The sequence below is a fragment of the Bombus pyrosoma genome, linkage group LG15 (assembly GCF_014825855.1).
Source record: "Bombus pyrosoma isolate SC7728 linkage group LG15, ASM1482585v1, whole genome shotgun sequence".
Classification (NCBI taxonomy): Eukaryota; Metazoa; Arthropoda; class Insecta; order Hymenoptera; family Apidae; genus Bombus; species Bombus pyrosoma.
In genome coordinates this window covers 3,354,716-3,370,711 of record NC_057784.1, presented here as the reverse complement: position 1 = coordinate 3,370,711, position 15,996 = coordinate 3,354,716, and the positions used below count along the sequence as shown (strand labels likewise).

General features: G+C 36.4%; 4 protein-coding genes across 8 annotated transcripts; 2 read left to right on the top strand and 2 right to left on the bottom strand.

Moving 5' to 3' along the window:
• The first annotated feature begins 51 nt into the window (after positions 1–51).
• Positions 52–8,131, top strand: LOC122575722. Its single transcript, XM_043745067.1, has 6 exons — positions 52–290; positions 4,828–5,050; positions 5,398–6,128; positions 6,528–6,729; positions 6,807–7,025; positions 7,369–8,131. Exons 2-6 carry the CDS (start codon positions 4,865–4,867, stop codon positions 7,447–7,449), a joined length of 1,419 nt encoding a protein of 472 aa, XP_043601002.1. The 5' UTR covers positions 52–290; positions 4,828–4,864; the 3' UTR covers positions 7,450–8,131.
• LOC122575741 (ADP-ribosylation factor-like protein 3) lies at positions 7,671–9,693 on the bottom strand. The gene is made up of 5 exons (XM_043745111.1): positions 9,574–9,693; positions 9,010–9,138; positions 8,808–8,939; positions 8,291–8,527; positions 7,671–8,206 (listed from the first exon to the last, which is right to left on the bottom strand). Exons 1-5 carry the CDS (start codon positions 9,574–9,576, stop codon positions 8,165–8,167), a joined length of 543 nt encoding a protein of 180 aa, XP_043601046.1. The 5' UTR covers positions 9,577–9,693; the 3' UTR covers positions 7,671–8,164.
• On the top strand, positions 9,244–11,795 carry LOC122575734 (E3 ubiquitin-protein ligase HERC2). Of its 4 annotated transcripts, none has more exons than XM_043745097.1 (7): positions 9,244–9,528; positions 9,880–10,140; positions 10,208–10,398; positions 10,705–10,834; positions 10,908–11,034; positions 11,307–11,481; positions 11,567–11,795. In XM_043745097.1, exons 2-7 carry the CDS (start codon positions 9,884–9,886, stop codon positions 11,755–11,757), a joined length of 1,071 nt encoding a protein of 356 aa, XP_043601032.1. In that variant the 5' UTR covers positions 9,244–9,528; positions 9,880–9,883; the 3' UTR covers positions 11,758–11,795. The 4 variants fall into 4 exon arrangements, with proteins under 4 accessions (XP_043601032.1, XP_043601031.1, XP_043601034.1 ...); XM_043745096.1 differs by having other exon boundaries at positions 9,244–9,748; XM_043745099.1 differs by having other exon boundaries at positions 9,263–9,331.
• LOC122575735 lies at positions 11,796–15,063 on the bottom strand. 2 transcript variants are annotated; one of them, XM_043745101.1, is made up of 7 exons: positions 14,011–15,063; positions 13,756–13,898; positions 13,525–13,691; positions 12,824–12,998; positions 12,662–12,757; positions 12,187–12,392; positions 11,796–11,967 (listed from the first exon to the last, which is right to left on the bottom strand). In XM_043745101.1, the coding sequence occupies exons 1-7, from the start codon at positions 14,065–14,067 to the stop codon at positions 11,819–11,821; spliced, it is 993 nt and encodes a 330-aa protein (XP_043601036.1). In that variant the 5' UTR covers positions 14,068–15,063; the 3' UTR covers positions 11,796–11,818. The 2 variants fall into 2 exon arrangements, with proteins under 2 accessions (XP_043601036.1, XP_043601035.1); XM_043745100.1 differs by having other exon boundaries at positions 13,859–15,063.
• Between the last annotated feature and the right edge of the window lie 933 nt (positions 15,064–15,996).

Below are 15,996 nucleotides of genomic sequence, written 5' to 3'. Positions count from 1 at the left end.
CAGCTGTATACACAGAACCTTCGGAGAATATTTGAGAATACATCAAGGATACAGAAGGTGGCAAGGAACTAGAAACGATGCACGGTGTTATCGACTTCTCGCTCGCTGCTGAATGTACCTACCTGCTCGGGTAGGTAAGTACCGTTCGTCGAGCTACCTTCGACGGCAGTCACGCCACAACCTTCGTCGTGTCAGGTGCGCACGGAGATCAACGGGACAATCTTCGGTTATTCGCGAAGTCTCTCATTGCCGGCGTCAACGCAATTCTTCTCTGCATCGCTGGTGTCCAGGTAAATCCACATATTTGGAATCGACTCGAAAGTTCATCGACTTTCGTGTGTTTTTCAACAATTTTTGTTCGTGAAAAGAGTTCAAAATGTATCTAAATGTGCAAAACTTGTTTCTTCGTTGGAATGCAAGAGCAAGAAATCAGGAAAAAAAGCCTGAATTTCAAGTGAGTCCGAAGTTGGAAGATTCGTAGGAGAAGATGCATAGATTAATTTTGATGGAATTCGAAGCGTTTTCATTTTAATCCGATGTGCTTAGATTTACGACGCGTAACGAATGGCGGTGTGTCAAGCTTCAATGATCATAACCATCGAAAACATAATTGAACACGCTCTAGTTGATCGTAACTACCGTTGTTGCGCTTTTCCGAATTTTCATAACCTATTAAGTAACTCGATTGTAATACCGTTTTATTTGCTTCGTTTCCTCGTAGAACTTGTTGCACGATTCTTATCGCTTTGAATTTCTTGTGTACGTTATTTCCATCGAAAATTCAAGGTTTCTCATTATACGAAATGATAGTTTATCGGTCGACTCGTAAACACAATGAAAAGTTGCATAATTCGTCGATTAATTAAAACAGAAACATGTTGCACTCTTAAACAATATTGATGGCAAATACACGTTGTGACCGATTTATTTTTAAAATAAAAGTTTATTTCAAGGAAACGTGTACGAGGAAACGAATAATCGTTCGACATAAATTTTAAAGAATTTCGTAACGATGTTATAAATATTGTAAAACAAGCAAATTATCGCTATCCACGATAAACTATCCATAACAGTGACATAACTTTGAGCAACCAGAATTTACATAAATGGCAAATGCATCATGCATAAACCATTTGTTTTTTCGTTTCAGTGTTTGCGAAGCCTTTTAAGATAAAGTTTATTTTTAAATAATGGAGGCAATAACATAATAGCGAATTAACACATTATATAATCAGGTTGCGCTTCTTTAATTCGTAAAGCAAAAATCTGCCTACTCCAATCTTATATTTTATTCCATCTTCTATATCCTGCACCTCAAATCTTACGTTATGTATCCTTATCAAGTATCCTACAACCGATACTCCATTTTCCATACCTAATAAGGTAAGTGCATTGAAAAATTGTATATTAAATTCTACGATTTCTATTCCACTTCCACCGCTATTCACATATTCTATATCCTATATCCAACATCTAATATCCACCATAACATATCCATTATCCCAAGCCTCTTGTACAGTTCATAATACCATCCCACATTCCATGTTTCATATACCTTATATCACATCCTATATCCTATTAGTATTACTAAGCTACGTCTTTCCATTCTATATCCCATATCTCATAATCCCATTCTCAGATTCTATATCTCATATACGATATACCAAAAAATTTCTGTTGTTCTTAGTTTCACAGCACATATATTCATCCCACATCTAACATTTCATGTTTTCCATTTCCTCTCTTGTTACATGTCCGGTACTTGCAGCCAATATTTTTCACCTTAATATCCACAACACGTATCACCATTCTACATTTCATAATTCATATTTCCATCATCATTTTATAGCGCATTTCCTGCATGCCCTGTTCTACATCCTATGTAGACATTTCTTTCCCTACATTTCAAGACAAACTACTAATTTTCCCCAGCACATGTCCCATATATCTTACACATTCCCAAGTACATGTCCCATATCTATATCTAAATTTCTTACTCTTTATTTCATTTCCTAATTATTAAATTCTCCGCCGCATATTTAATATATACGATCCAATAATCCCTATTTTATACCATTGCTCCATTCTATACAGAAGGCACAAATTACCCTATCCAAAATTACAGTTCATTAAATCCTACATATACACCATCCAATGCCAATAAGCTACATCCAATGTTCTCCATCCCACACTACTTACGATATTGTAGGAAATAAGAAATAGGAAATGACTTTCAGATAATTGGTAGTATTATTTGAAATGTAGGGCAAAGGAAATAAAGTTTAGGCTATGCAACATAGAGGAGGAGATATGAGATATGAGATATGGTTTAAGAAACATTGGATACAGTATGTGAGAGACAACATGTGGAAAATGAAACGAAATACGTGGGAATATTCGATATAAGATAGGGAATAGAGTTATGTGCTGTGGAAAGTAGGATAGAAGATATGGGATGTAGAAGGGGAAATAGGGAATATGAAATATTTGATATGGAATGGAGAGGTGAAGTTTTGGAAGTAAGATGAAAGATATCGGTTAGGAATACTAGTTATGAGGTATAGGATGTGGGATAAGGAATATGAAGGATAGAATATGGAATAGGAATGTGAACTATGGAACTATGGAATGGGCTTGGGATAATGGATATAATGGGATAATTTCAGTTACATTTTTCAAACTACGTTTTAACGTATTATTCTTTATTTTCAAAAGGATTGAACTCGTAAATATTTTTCTTTAAATGAAACCTGCGTCACGCTTATAACAACGGGGCCGGGAAATTTGCACGCCTGGAAAGCCAGAGGCACGGAAAACGATACGTGGTTTAAATGGATCGCACGGGATGGCAAATTGTACTGAACGGGTATAGAAAAATGCTCTGACCGTGTCTAACAAGCTCTTTTAATTACGCAGTAAAATGCCGGTTACGTCTATACGTATCTATATGTATGGATGCTTGAATGCCTAATAAGTGCTTATTCTTATCCTCTTGTCTTCTGCTGGTTTGCATCTTGACAGAGCTGCGTCACCTATCCGAGAACGGTACGCGTTGTTGAACAAAATCATTAATAATACACGAATTGTACCGTTATCCGGTTGACTCTTTGCTCGGTACGCTTATTCGACCAGAGAAGACTGAACAGAGAAGAAGAAAAATACGAGAAGGGAATAGAAAGGACACGTAACACGATGTGCTGGAACATCGCGAGATCGTGGTTCCCCGAACCTGGAAATGATGTCGATGTCCGGATGACCTTGGAAACTAACCACGAACCGAGAGTTCTCCTCGCTTTCCCTCTCGTCCGCGCGAGAACGATCTGCATTCTACACTTTCTGTGTTCACGATCGAAATCGATAAATAAGCTCGCCTCACGCGAAACACGCTGGCTAATTGTAAGAAACACTTTCCTGGACGATTTCACCGCGTTACACTCTGATTCAGAATGTTCTTCGATCATCTTGATGCTCCATTGTCTTTCTCTTTAAGGTTCGAAGCTCGATTTTTCACGGTGAATCAGAGAAGAAACTTGTTTAAAGGAACAAAGAAGTCCGTTTTCAATTTCGGCGCCGAATGTGAGAAATGTGAATCAATCGACGGTCGGTTCGATTGACGCGTTGAGTTCGGCGCGTTGGAGGAACGATGAGTAACAGTCTGTACCGTTAGCCCGAATCGTTTCTCCAACCGGAGAATGTCAATTTCATGCGGTTTACGGTACTCAAATTGCGCGTTAGAATACAACGCTTCGATTGTTGACCAGTTCCTTTTCAATCACGATCGTCCTTCGGCTATTTACTTCTGACGGACATTGATCTACTGTTCTCTCCGGGTCTGTATGATCCGAGATGGATGATTTATTTCGATAGATATTGTTAGAACGTAGATAATTTTTAAATATTTGATCCGAATATTCAATATAATTTTTCTACTTTTTGTACATTTCGCGTATTTTATAAATAAAGTACTCGAGAAAGGAATATATCTGGAGAGATACAAACGCGATGAAGTGAAGGGAGCAATGGAGTCAAGTCGTGCCTTAAAGGACTAAGTATCTTGCGAAACTCGATGACGAACTAGATATGATTCTGTCAGTAGCCAGATTGATCAACTCCGTTTTCTAAACGCTCAATTTCATTAACCAAGTGCATATAGCTGTTCGATGCCGGTCCATGATTACTGTTCGAGTTCTCACAGAACAACTTCCATTGTTGGGTCATTTTTGTGCGGCTCATATAGCGACTCTCCTCCTATTCGTAAGCAATCGAGAAACGCAACCGATGTAGACTAGGAGAAGATTAATTTTCTTACATCACGAAGATTGTTGAGATTGTTTTTACAACATTATATTATATTATTGTTTCAAATCACGTGATAATTCTTGGAGAATCTGATAATTCTCTACTGACTTTTTGGAGTAACTTAGGTTTCCGTAAATTTCCTAATACACTTAAAAACATGACATATACATACATAGGAGTAGAAGAAACGCTACTTTGGGAGATTCTAGGAATGTCTTATGACATGGCAATCGAATAAGGGACGACGTTTAACTGATCGTTGGTAAGATAGCATTCCACGTGCAACGGTATTCAAGTGTCCACGAGCCGAAACGTTTCCGGTGTATTACTCACGCTTAAAATCCTGCCGACGACCTGGATACAGGCGCGGCATCCTAAAATAACTCGACCACGATCAAGATCCGGTTGAAGGTGAACGACTTTTCCATCTTCGTCGTGCTGTAGGACCGAGAATCAGATTCCAGAAATGTGAAAGAGGGACATGTTATGTTAATCTGTCGCTTCGTTAACAAATCTATATTCTTGCAGAAACAAAAGACGGACAGAAGAGAAACAATAAGGAAACATGTGGTTGCCGAGGACGTGTATCCTGTTGGTTCTGTTGGCTTCGGCGAAATGCGAAAAACACGAAGAGGAGGATGCTTCAACCGTGTTTCTCGAGGCTGCCAAATCCTTCTTCTCGAATAAGGACAATATTAATGGTCTACAAGGATTGGCAAGAGCGTTCTTGCAACCGGATGGCAGAAAAGAGGCAAGACGGCACTTGACGTATAGTTGTTTCCACTCGTAGAGTATTTTAACATGCATTTCTATCGTTCGTATCAGATAGAGATACCACAAATAATATAGTATGCATAGAAATACGTTTCAATATACTACAAACACTTTGATGTTTGCTAATTTATGTGCCACGAAATTGTAGGAAATTAATTTAAAAATCCATGACATAGGTAGAATGTGTGAAAAAATTAGCTTATAGCACAAAATTGCATACAGCAAAATTTCTAAAATACGAACAAGTAATTATACGGATCTTTAGTTTTGCAAATGTTCATATGTTAAAAATCGTAATAATTGTCTATCAATTCTATGGAACAGGTGAGCAACGCGTTCGACGGAAAGTCCAACCTAGATGGTATCGGTCAAATCGTATCTGGCATAGGAAGTTTATTCTCCGGGAGTGGAAACAGCCAGGGAATCGATTTCTCCATGATTGGCTCGGTTCTCGATGGTGTAATGAACTCTGATAAAGGTACCAAAAGAACAGCTAGGAGCGTGGAAACAAATCAAGAGCATGGAATCGATCTGGAAAACATCGTGAACGTGGGAAGCATGTTGATGGGTCAAAATGGCAATTCCGAGTTATTAATGGGACTGGTACCGATGCTGCTGTCGAATCTTGGCGGCGGAAGCAACGAAGTTGACAGTGCACCTAATAAGATACACGATCATTCTGGACATTCTTGGTACATGCCACCGATCCTTGAAAATTTGCACGTAATGTGGGACCACTTCAGCAACTCGGAACTGGGTCAAACATTGTGGAAGAAAAGTGGCCTGGCGCAATTTGTCGGCCAAATGTCAGACTCCGAGGGACGTATTCAGTACGAAAAATTGCTGGAAAGTTTCGAGAACCCAGGCCTGCGTCGCAGATGGATACGATCGCTGACGAATTATATCGGAGAGTGGATTTCCCATATCTCTGATCCGCAAATTCAACAGCGCTACTTGAATACTGTTCAGTTCGTGGGAAATAGTTTCTTGAAGTCTCAGGGATTCCCAAAATCGGCCATGTTCGATTCGATGAGGCCGGCGGAAAGTCTTTCTAGGTACTATCGCCATTGTTCTACCATGCTATAGTTAAAGTTTAATCTCTTTGCTTTTTTTAAAATGGCGATGTATTGCAATAACGGCGCAATCAAATTCTGGAAATAGTTTCCTTCTGTGAACTTAGTGTATCGATATTTATCCATTGATAGTAGAATACATGTACATATACTTCTCGTGTAGTAGATTTTAAAACAAGAAATACATGTTATACATAAAACAGATAAATAATACATAAATACATAAATAAATATTTGACCATGTATCGTCGCAACAGTTACGAACGAACAGTATATAAAATATTTTAATTGGCAGCTTTCTGAATGGTTAATCAATTAGAAATCAATAAAATGGCGCTTATTTTGCGATTTCCATTTCATAGCGTAATTATATTTTGACAGATTAGTGAACGCAGTGGGAAACCGGTACTTGGGGATGAAAATCGACAGTTCGCAGTATATCAAGCCAGCTGTGTCGTACATTAAGGAGTTGATCGCCCTGGCTTCCGAAAAAGGATTCATCATGTCTCGAGTGAACGCCAGAGGAATCAGCAACAAGCTCAGTGATATGATCAACAATGACATTATTAATCCAATGTTACAGGTAACAAGTGAAACAGAATATATAATTGAATCTGTTCTATTATAGAATCGTGTGTTAAATTAAGAATCTATTTGCAGTCTTATCGAGCGTACAAGTGGGCAATTAAAATGCCGCAATGCGCCAGTCAAATTCTGTGCACTATCAATGAAAGGAACGAACAAGATACGGAGCAGCCTCGTTTAAGAAGTACCTTATTGAAAGCGACGAGTTTTCCTGCTGCTTGGGCTGTCAGTTATAAATTAGGGACTAACTTCTGGGCCCTGTATGGAGCCATCATGGAACATGATAAGTGTACTGTAAGTGAAATATCTTGACAAAGTCAATACAGAAGAGAATAGAGATATGAGATAGGGTAGAATATCTACTATCAATGCTATTATCGAAAATTAACGATTGTGAAAAATTTGTTTGATTATTTTCAATCCAAGATAATGATGATTGGTAACGAACAAATATTTAATCATCTATTATTATTATAGGACAAGTCACTGTCGTTTGTTGAAATTATTATTGTCAGATATTTTGATTCGAATCTATTCTAAGATTTCATAGTTTAAAAAATAAGTATCTCATATTTCTCTCTCTCTCTCTCTCTCTACATCTCAAGAACTATGTTAATATATTTTCTTCAATTCTCAGCAAAAATATCCAGCTGACTGCACAGATTTCCATGAAGAGGAGATACGAATTAAAACAGAGAACATTCACAGTGAACTTTAATATCTAATTAAGTGTACCTTGTGAGAGACATTCGCGATTTTTAAAGTCAATTTCACGAATACACAGCCCGTATTACCGTACGGCTGTTATTCCATGCGTAGTATATAAGATTATCAAGCGTTAGGGAATAAAGGAAGAGAAAGCTGAATCACTGGAAAAGTTCAAAAACGTTTTAGTGTAAATAGAAACACAGCTGAGAAAGGAGTCGTCGAATAAGTAGATTTTTAATGTTACGAGTTTTTTATTTATCTCGAATCTCACGCGAGGAATATTCGCTTTTTTCATGTACATTGTGTGATTCTTTTACTTCCACGGTGCTAAATACCTTTCGGTCAAGTGTCGTGAAATCAACAGTGGTCAATTATAAGAGCACCAGTTTATAATTATTTGTATGCATCTTCTTTTTGATTCATTATTATATTCATTTCTTTCTTTAATGGAATCTCTAAGAATTCTATTTCATAAGAAGAGCACGTGTGAGAAGGTACATATTATAATATAGATATATTCTTTGGGACGTCGTAATTCTGAGCTTACAAAAGCTCCTTCCATGAAGGCCGGAAGTTGAATGACTAGATCTATTCGATCGTGTTCATGCGTTTGCGTTGTTTGCAACAGCTTCTGTAAATATTAGGTAAAAGCCAAATAAAACTTATGTTGGATGTACGAGGTACATCGTAAATCGTTGCGGTTTGTTGCTATTCTTTTACCACCATTACTTCCTCTTGATGTTCTTGCATGCCCATTCAAGACCCTCCTAGAAAATGACGAAATCACGTTACGACTTTAATAAAATGCAGTCCACAACATTTAAGCTTGCTGCGTTAAAAAGTTTTTGCACCTTGACTCCTTTTCCTTCGGTCGCGATGCATGATTGTATCTGCCAGTCGCGATCCTTGATATTGTGCAATCCAAGACCTTCGGCGATTTCGGCTGCTGTGACAGCTTGTCCCAGATCTTGTTTATTTGCATAAACCAATAAGGGAACAGCTTTTAATTTCTCTTCTAATAAAAGTTCTGACAGCTCTTGACCTGTTTCTTCTAGTCTCTTAACGTCCGCACTGTCCACGACATATATCTTTGCGGAAAAAAAGAGAATGCAAAACACTTAATATTGAATCAGAAATTATTCGAAATACTATTTCACAAAACATTCGTTCAAACGTAAAACATCGAATAAAATAAAAAATTATTCCCTTCGATGGCTAAATAATGAAATAAATCGAAGAAAAATCAGTTACATATTCGAATAAACCATCTATACAATGATTTCGATATAACATCTGGCTAAGTGGGGTAACATATGTATCGTTTTTAAAATATTTTGTGACAGTGTTTGAATAACTGAAATAACTTACTAAAACATCCGTATTTTCAAAGTAATTTCGCCAATAAGGACGAATTTTTCGAGCACCTCCAATGTCCCAAACGTTCAATTTGAATCCTTCGCTTTGGACGCTCTTTATATTGAAGCCTTGTGTCGGTGTTACCTTTAAGAAACGGAAACATAATATAGCAAACAATCAAAATATAATAAAAATTAATTGCAAGAAGAAATACCTGTGTAATATCTTCACTGGCCAAGGATTTTAAAATCGTTGTTTTTCCAGCATTATCCAATCCCAGAAGAAGCAACCGTAATTCTTTGTCTGGGTTGGAACGCAATTTTCTCAAGATCGATAAAAGTCCCTGTTATTAAATACACAAAAATATGACAACATTTTTTAACTTTATTCAAGCAAAAATCTATATGATATTTAAATTTTTGAATTTAAAACGCGCGCCTATTAATGCAGCAGACGAAATCACTTCGCAATGGCATTGGTGTAGTCGAAGGAAGTGTGTCAATCTGTCGTTAAAAATTTCAGAATTTTCTACAAATGTATGTTTGTTTATATGAGCGGAGTATAAAATAAGCAACAAATAGAGTTAAATAGCGAATTTTCGTTCAGTGAAACGCATTGGGATAAAAGCTGTGACGTTTAAATTCAAGATTACAATTTTTAGGTTATGTTTCGTATATCTTGTCTATCTTGTGTGGGAAACAAATATCATTTAAATAGTACGTAAAGGTGCATAGTAAGTAGCGAGTGCATTAAAAATCAATTGTCTTCAGGTTATTACCATATTTCACCGTTGTTTATTAAATTGGAACAAAAAAAACGTGGCAATAGTCGATCACGACACGTCAAGCGTTTGGTTATCGTCCCTCGAATTTATTGTGTTGTTTCTATCGTATCTAAGGAAACTGGTGGTATCTGCGTCACCTGACCAATAGTTTTTCACGGTATTTAGATATGTAAAGAAATAAATTAGCAGATACATAATATATAACTCTATTTTTATGTCACCCTATCTTCTACTTGAATAATGATTTAATAAATAAAACTTTCATATCATTATGTATAAAATCTTTATTTTGCTTTGTAGAGACATGCCATTTTATTATGCTGGTTTTAATACCAGTACATTGTTCTGTAACGATGGAGATATTAGTTTTATAACAGATTCATTTACTGAAGTATCGTTTCCTGGAATTACCAACTTTCAAGTAGGTTGGAGCTACTTCCTCATTTGGAAAGGGAACGAGCTATACATTTCTACTTCTAAAAAACTTGAGGAAAATAATAAAGATACAGACACAGATACAAATATTCAACTAATACAACTGCCAGAAAAGTCACTGGATAGGTATATTCTTGGATTTAGATAATTAAAAACATATAGACGTTTTAGCTCAACATTCATATTTTTATAGTTGCAAGCAAGCTGCAACTGGTAGGAATAATATAGTAATTTTATCTAATGATAATGAAATATGGCTATATAAGATCTATGAGAATACTTGGAAGAGGATAATCAATTTTATTGGTGAAAGCGACAATTCAGAAAAAGAGTATCCTATTAAAATAATACAAGGAGGATGCACTGTAGTACTTACTAATTTAGGTAAACGTTTGCAGCATCGAGTGCAAAAGTGAACTACACCAAATCTTTTTCTCGATATAAATTTATAACATTGATTTATTCCAATAAGCTATTATATTCATCATGCAGCCTTAATATTAATCATACAGAAGTGGAAGAATTAACTTTTTCGAAATGGAGAATATAAATTATAATATAATAAATTAACTAGAAAGCAAATCAAATATTCAGTTTATTTGGTATTGGTGTTAGTCCATTTTTGCCATATTTTAGATTCTAAATATTTTAAATAGTATAGTTTATGCTCACATCTAAAACGTGGTTTAGGTCGAGCTTTTAATGTCCCTATTTTGATTGATATACCAAAGAGGGTTCGATTCATAGACATTGCTGGTGGATTTGACCACACCATCTTGTTAGCAGAGAATGGTGACATTTATTCAATGGGAATGGGAACGTATGTACTCGATCATGTATTATTTCATAAATCAATACAGTCAAAGTAAAGTGGACTGATTCGTGCGAAATAGGCGTGGCCAATTAGGACACAATGATTTAGAGGACTGCGATAATCCAAGAATCGTTGACGCTTTAGCTGGCATTAAAGTAACGCAGATATCGGCCGCGGGTTGGCATACTGCCGTAGTAACTGATCAAGTAAATAAATATTTAAACTGCGAATATTTATGTAATCTTGAAAAATTAAACAGAATCCATATATGTGCAAAAACACATAATATATTTAAAGTAAGATTACTTATTATAATATTTAATAGGAGAAACAAATTTCTATTTAAGTTCTATTAATGTAGTTACGTTCATGATAATATAGAGTTGTATAAACATTCGCAGTTTATAAATATTTTTCCTACTACTAGAACAAACCAAATCGATGAACATAGTTGGCAATAGTTATTTTTAAACCATAGGGTGACTTATATACGTGGGGATGGAACACAAATGGAGAATTAGGGTTGACAAAGCAAGAGAGCAAAGTAGTTGCTACACCCACGTTAGTAGATTTCACAAACGACCAAGACGAGACTATAGAAGTTTCTGTGAAAAAAGTTCAATGTGGAAATACTTTCACCATTTGCATGACGGGTATATTTAAAGAAAGAAAACAAAAAAGAAAAAGATATCGTTATTTCAGAAAGAAATGTATTGCAGAAATTTACTTTTCCAACAGATGATGGAACGCTTTGGGGATGTGGATGCAACAAATACGGACAATTAGGGCAATCCCCGGAAAAACTTTCGAGTTCTTCAAAATTTGTTAAACTCGACGTCCCTTTACGTTCGGAATGTATCAAAGATTTCAAGTGTTATGAATGGGGTACAGTCCTCGTAACTGATATTGTAACTTCGTCCAATGGCTAGTTTTACAAAGGAAAAATAAAGAGGATGTTTTCCGAATATTTGCGTGTTCGGTTATTTAATGTTATGCATCAGTCGTCTCGAATATTTCCGATGATTCGTTCGCTTCTATTAATGGTAGAATAAATAACCGATTGGTCATCAACGTTACTTCATCGTCCAAAGAAGGCGGAGGTGTTGGGGGTATTTCGTAATTTGTTTTAAGTTTTTTGCCTGTAACACAGAGATGATCAATTTTTTCTATCTGCGTATTTTCTAAACTACGATACAACTCCATTTACTGAAACGAAATTCGTTTTAATTAACTAAACTGCATATAATAATAGGTAGAATGATAAAAATAAACGTAATAATAATAATATTTATTCTACGACGAGTTCAAATAAATGGAGTTCTATCGCAGAAGAAAGATTCGTTTCATACTAGCTTCACCTGCTTTATTGTCCTTTTTAGATTTCTCCATTGTCTCGATTCTTTTCAAACTTCTTTGCAATTGCATATTAAAAGGGATCATCTTAGGATCTGCCGGTTTCACTGGGCGTGGTGTTCGGAAAGTAAATGGTAAATTGTAAGTCTCTATCTCAATTGGTTCCACGAAAACCGCGTAAACGAGGGCGTATCGTAGCTCGTTCGCGTACCTAGTTAACAAAAATTGTTTTTATTTGCTCGTATTACCATCCTATTGTTTGGTAATAAATAGACTGCGGATAATTTGTGCATTTATGAGAATGCGTTTCCAAGAATGTGTAGAATGCACATAATGCATAAAATTATATTCAAAATATAGTTGCTATATAGTTTAGTGAGTGAAGTAAATCTCAGTTTACTTCCTATTTTGTTAATTATGTTTATAAAAATATGAATTTGCACAAATATCCGTAGTGCAATGATGAAACGGACAACTTACATATCGTAAGTGGCTTCAATCACGATATCTAATACGGAAACTGGATCGATAGTACCCGAAAGTTTGATGTCAGCTTCAGAAGAAGGTTCTCGTAAACTTGCCACGAATGTACGATCTGTTATTAAAGCATATAATAAAAATTGACAAAATCGTTTAAACTACCTTCTTATCGATTGATTTCCTGTTGACAGTCTTTCTTCTGTTTCTTCACCTGCTTCGCGTTCGTCCACGATTTCGTCCCAATATGGCATTTGTTTCTGTTCACGTATTTTGTTAGCTGCTGCGATGAAAATGTTTTTCAACTCTCTAAAAAATCCTTCCCGAGTATGTTTCCTATCTTTGTAAGTAGAACGATTTGTAAGTAGAATAGCATATGGTAGAAAATATCGTACACGTACATTATGAACATGCCTCTTCGTAAGTATTAGGATCCTTCTGGAAAAGAAGAGAAATTCAAAAATCTAGAATATTGTTATTTCGTTCTAAACTCTGAGACGCAAAGAATCTGCGTGTTGCGCGTTATTAGGTTGCTCGGAATAATAGCTCGTAATGTTTCTCCAATATTTTAGGTGCAAACAATACGATTAAGCTTCTCGTGTACGTTTTTCTCTCTGCATCGCTGATCAATTTCGCTGTTTATAATTTATACTGTTAAATGTTTCATTACGTTCGTTATCTTTTGGTTTCATGAATTTTATAAACGATCCCGCCGACCATTTCGATTCTGTCGCTCTCCACTGATACATAATTCTGACCGATTAATCGTTCTTCTAATATCTGAGCGAATTATCATGTTTTGCAGAGAATTAGGAAATGTCCCAATGCTTATGAACGGCATTGTAATTATTCGATGAATTTGTTACCTCGGAGTAATCTAATTTCCCCAGCCAACCAACTGATCAAAACACTCATGTAATACTCATCGAGATTCTCTCTGTATCGTATCGTGTAAAGCACCAATGTATCCAAGAACCAAAAGGACGCCATGTTGGTGGCATAATCGTCAATCCCAAGAAGATCTCCCAATAATCTGTAGGAAAAGAAAAGATGTCGTATACTTGAACTCGATATCGTTCGATTTATAGCATTCTAACTTAATGAGTTCTTGAGGTTTGTCGTTTTCCATACTGATCGATGTGTCAAACAAGCTGTTGAACGTACGTGGAAGCGTTGGCATGAACTTTTTGACAAACTCACCGCAAACATTGAATTCGTCGATCGACTCCGTTTCGGTTCGCTGTAATTAACAAGCAATTTGAATTTCGCGAATTCGTCGTTGAAATCAAGTTTCCGTTAACCAGTGAACGAAATCTGACGTATAGATATAAATTAATGTTCCGATTAGAGACCTTAATTGATCGGGCACCTCCATTTTCCTTCGTTAGATTCGCTCTTAAGTTCGACATTTCTATTCTCGTTTACCGACGAATCTTCTTAAACGATGACACGGAACACCTTCGATGACACAGGGCGATCGATGCTCGTTGAGATCGAATGGAATCTAGAAGGCGGTTGTCGGCAAGATATCGGGATAGATTGTAATAAAAGAATAGTCAGAGTAGAACGGTTCGTTCGTTTTTTATTCATTGATTTTATTTTTTAATTTTTTTTTCCATATTTTGTTCAATATTTTCAGAAAATAACACTCCAAAGCGAAAAAACCGTATATTCTCACCAATCCCAATGTGTGTATAATATATATATATTATACTTCTCATATATAATATATATGTATATATATATAATATATATATATAATGTATACTTTTATACTTTATATATAATAATATTATGTAGAGTATAGCGCACACTTTAGACTGTTATCGATACCTTTTATAATTTTATCGATAAATTACAAATATTGAAAAACATGAAACAGACACAGCCGGCGGAGACACGGGGACTTGGGCGTCCTGGGACATCTTTCAGCGGATCCGTGAAAAAAGATTTCTTTTGTTCTTTCGAGCGCGCCCTGTCGCGGCTTCCGTTTCGCTCGATAGTTCTCGGATTGGATAGCCTCGGCTTGATCGACGACCAACGCTCGAGAAAGAGATCGAAAGGTGGGAAGACCGAGGTGAAGTGGGCGAGAGAAAAAAAAAAAGAAAGAAGAACGTTTCTTCCCCCGTTCGTTCCTTCTCCCTGTCCGATTTTCCCGTGAAAGAAAACGGAAAGCTAAAACGGAGAAGCCAGGGAAACGGAAAACGCGACCAATAACGCGCCCCATAGGGACACGATTAAATACTTATTATATTATATTTCGGTCGCTCGAAAATCCCCGGGTCCCGGCGCGACTGACATTTTTTTTTTTTTATTTATATATTTTCACACCGAAGTCAGAAAGGCAATACGCAGTATGAACTTACTTAGTACATTTGTGTGTGTATGTGTGTACGCGTATGTGTGTGGCTTTTACAACTATTTTCCTTTTTGTTTCTCTCTCTGTTTTCTTCTTCTTCATTTATTTTTGTTCACATTGGTTGTGGTTCTTCTGTTACTCTTGTTGTCGTTTTCCGTATTTTATTCATGTTCGTTCGTATTTGTTCCTTTTCTTTTTTTTTTTTTTTTTTTTTTCTTTTGTATGTTTGCTTCCACGCGTTCCTCCTGCAACTTCCTAACCTAACAAAGCTTCCATTTTCTTTCCTTGCGTATCTTTCTTTTTGTCACGAATTTTCGCCGTTTTCGATCGCATCTTATACAACTTCATATCGATCGATTACAATTATCCCTTTCACCTCTTCGTCTCTAGCGTTTCCCTTCTTTTTTCGTCCTCCTTGCTACCGTTCAAAATTGTTTCTCTTTGTTTAACTCTACGCTAGATATGGTGCTGCTTCAATCGTTCGTTCCGTCTTCCCCCGTTCTTCCCGAGTCTCGATAATCATCCGAAGATACGTGAGAGTAAGAGGGAGAGAGGAGAGATGATACAGAGAGAAGAGAAAGGAGCTTAAGAGGGAGGTGCTCTCGGAGGGGTTTTGTGAAGTGAAAATCGTATACAGACGCAGCCAATTAAATTTCTATCGAATGAAAACAAAAAATGAAAAATATACAAGAAAATAAAGAAACGACCGACCAGACAGAAGTACGAAAGAAGAAACCGGTAGGAATAAGCGAGGAGCTGTGATTTCGAATCTTTCTTTCCTTATTTTTTTTCCCCCCCTTCAATTCAGATATCCTCTTAAATAAATTTGTTCCTTCATCTTAGCAGAAAATAATGGAATTGTGTACTTACGTATATCGAGCTTCGTGTACACGTGTGTAAATGCAGATTCGAAAGTGTGCGATATTTGAAAGAAAGAGGAAATCACCGGCAGAAACGTAAAAACGTCTGGTGAAGTGCG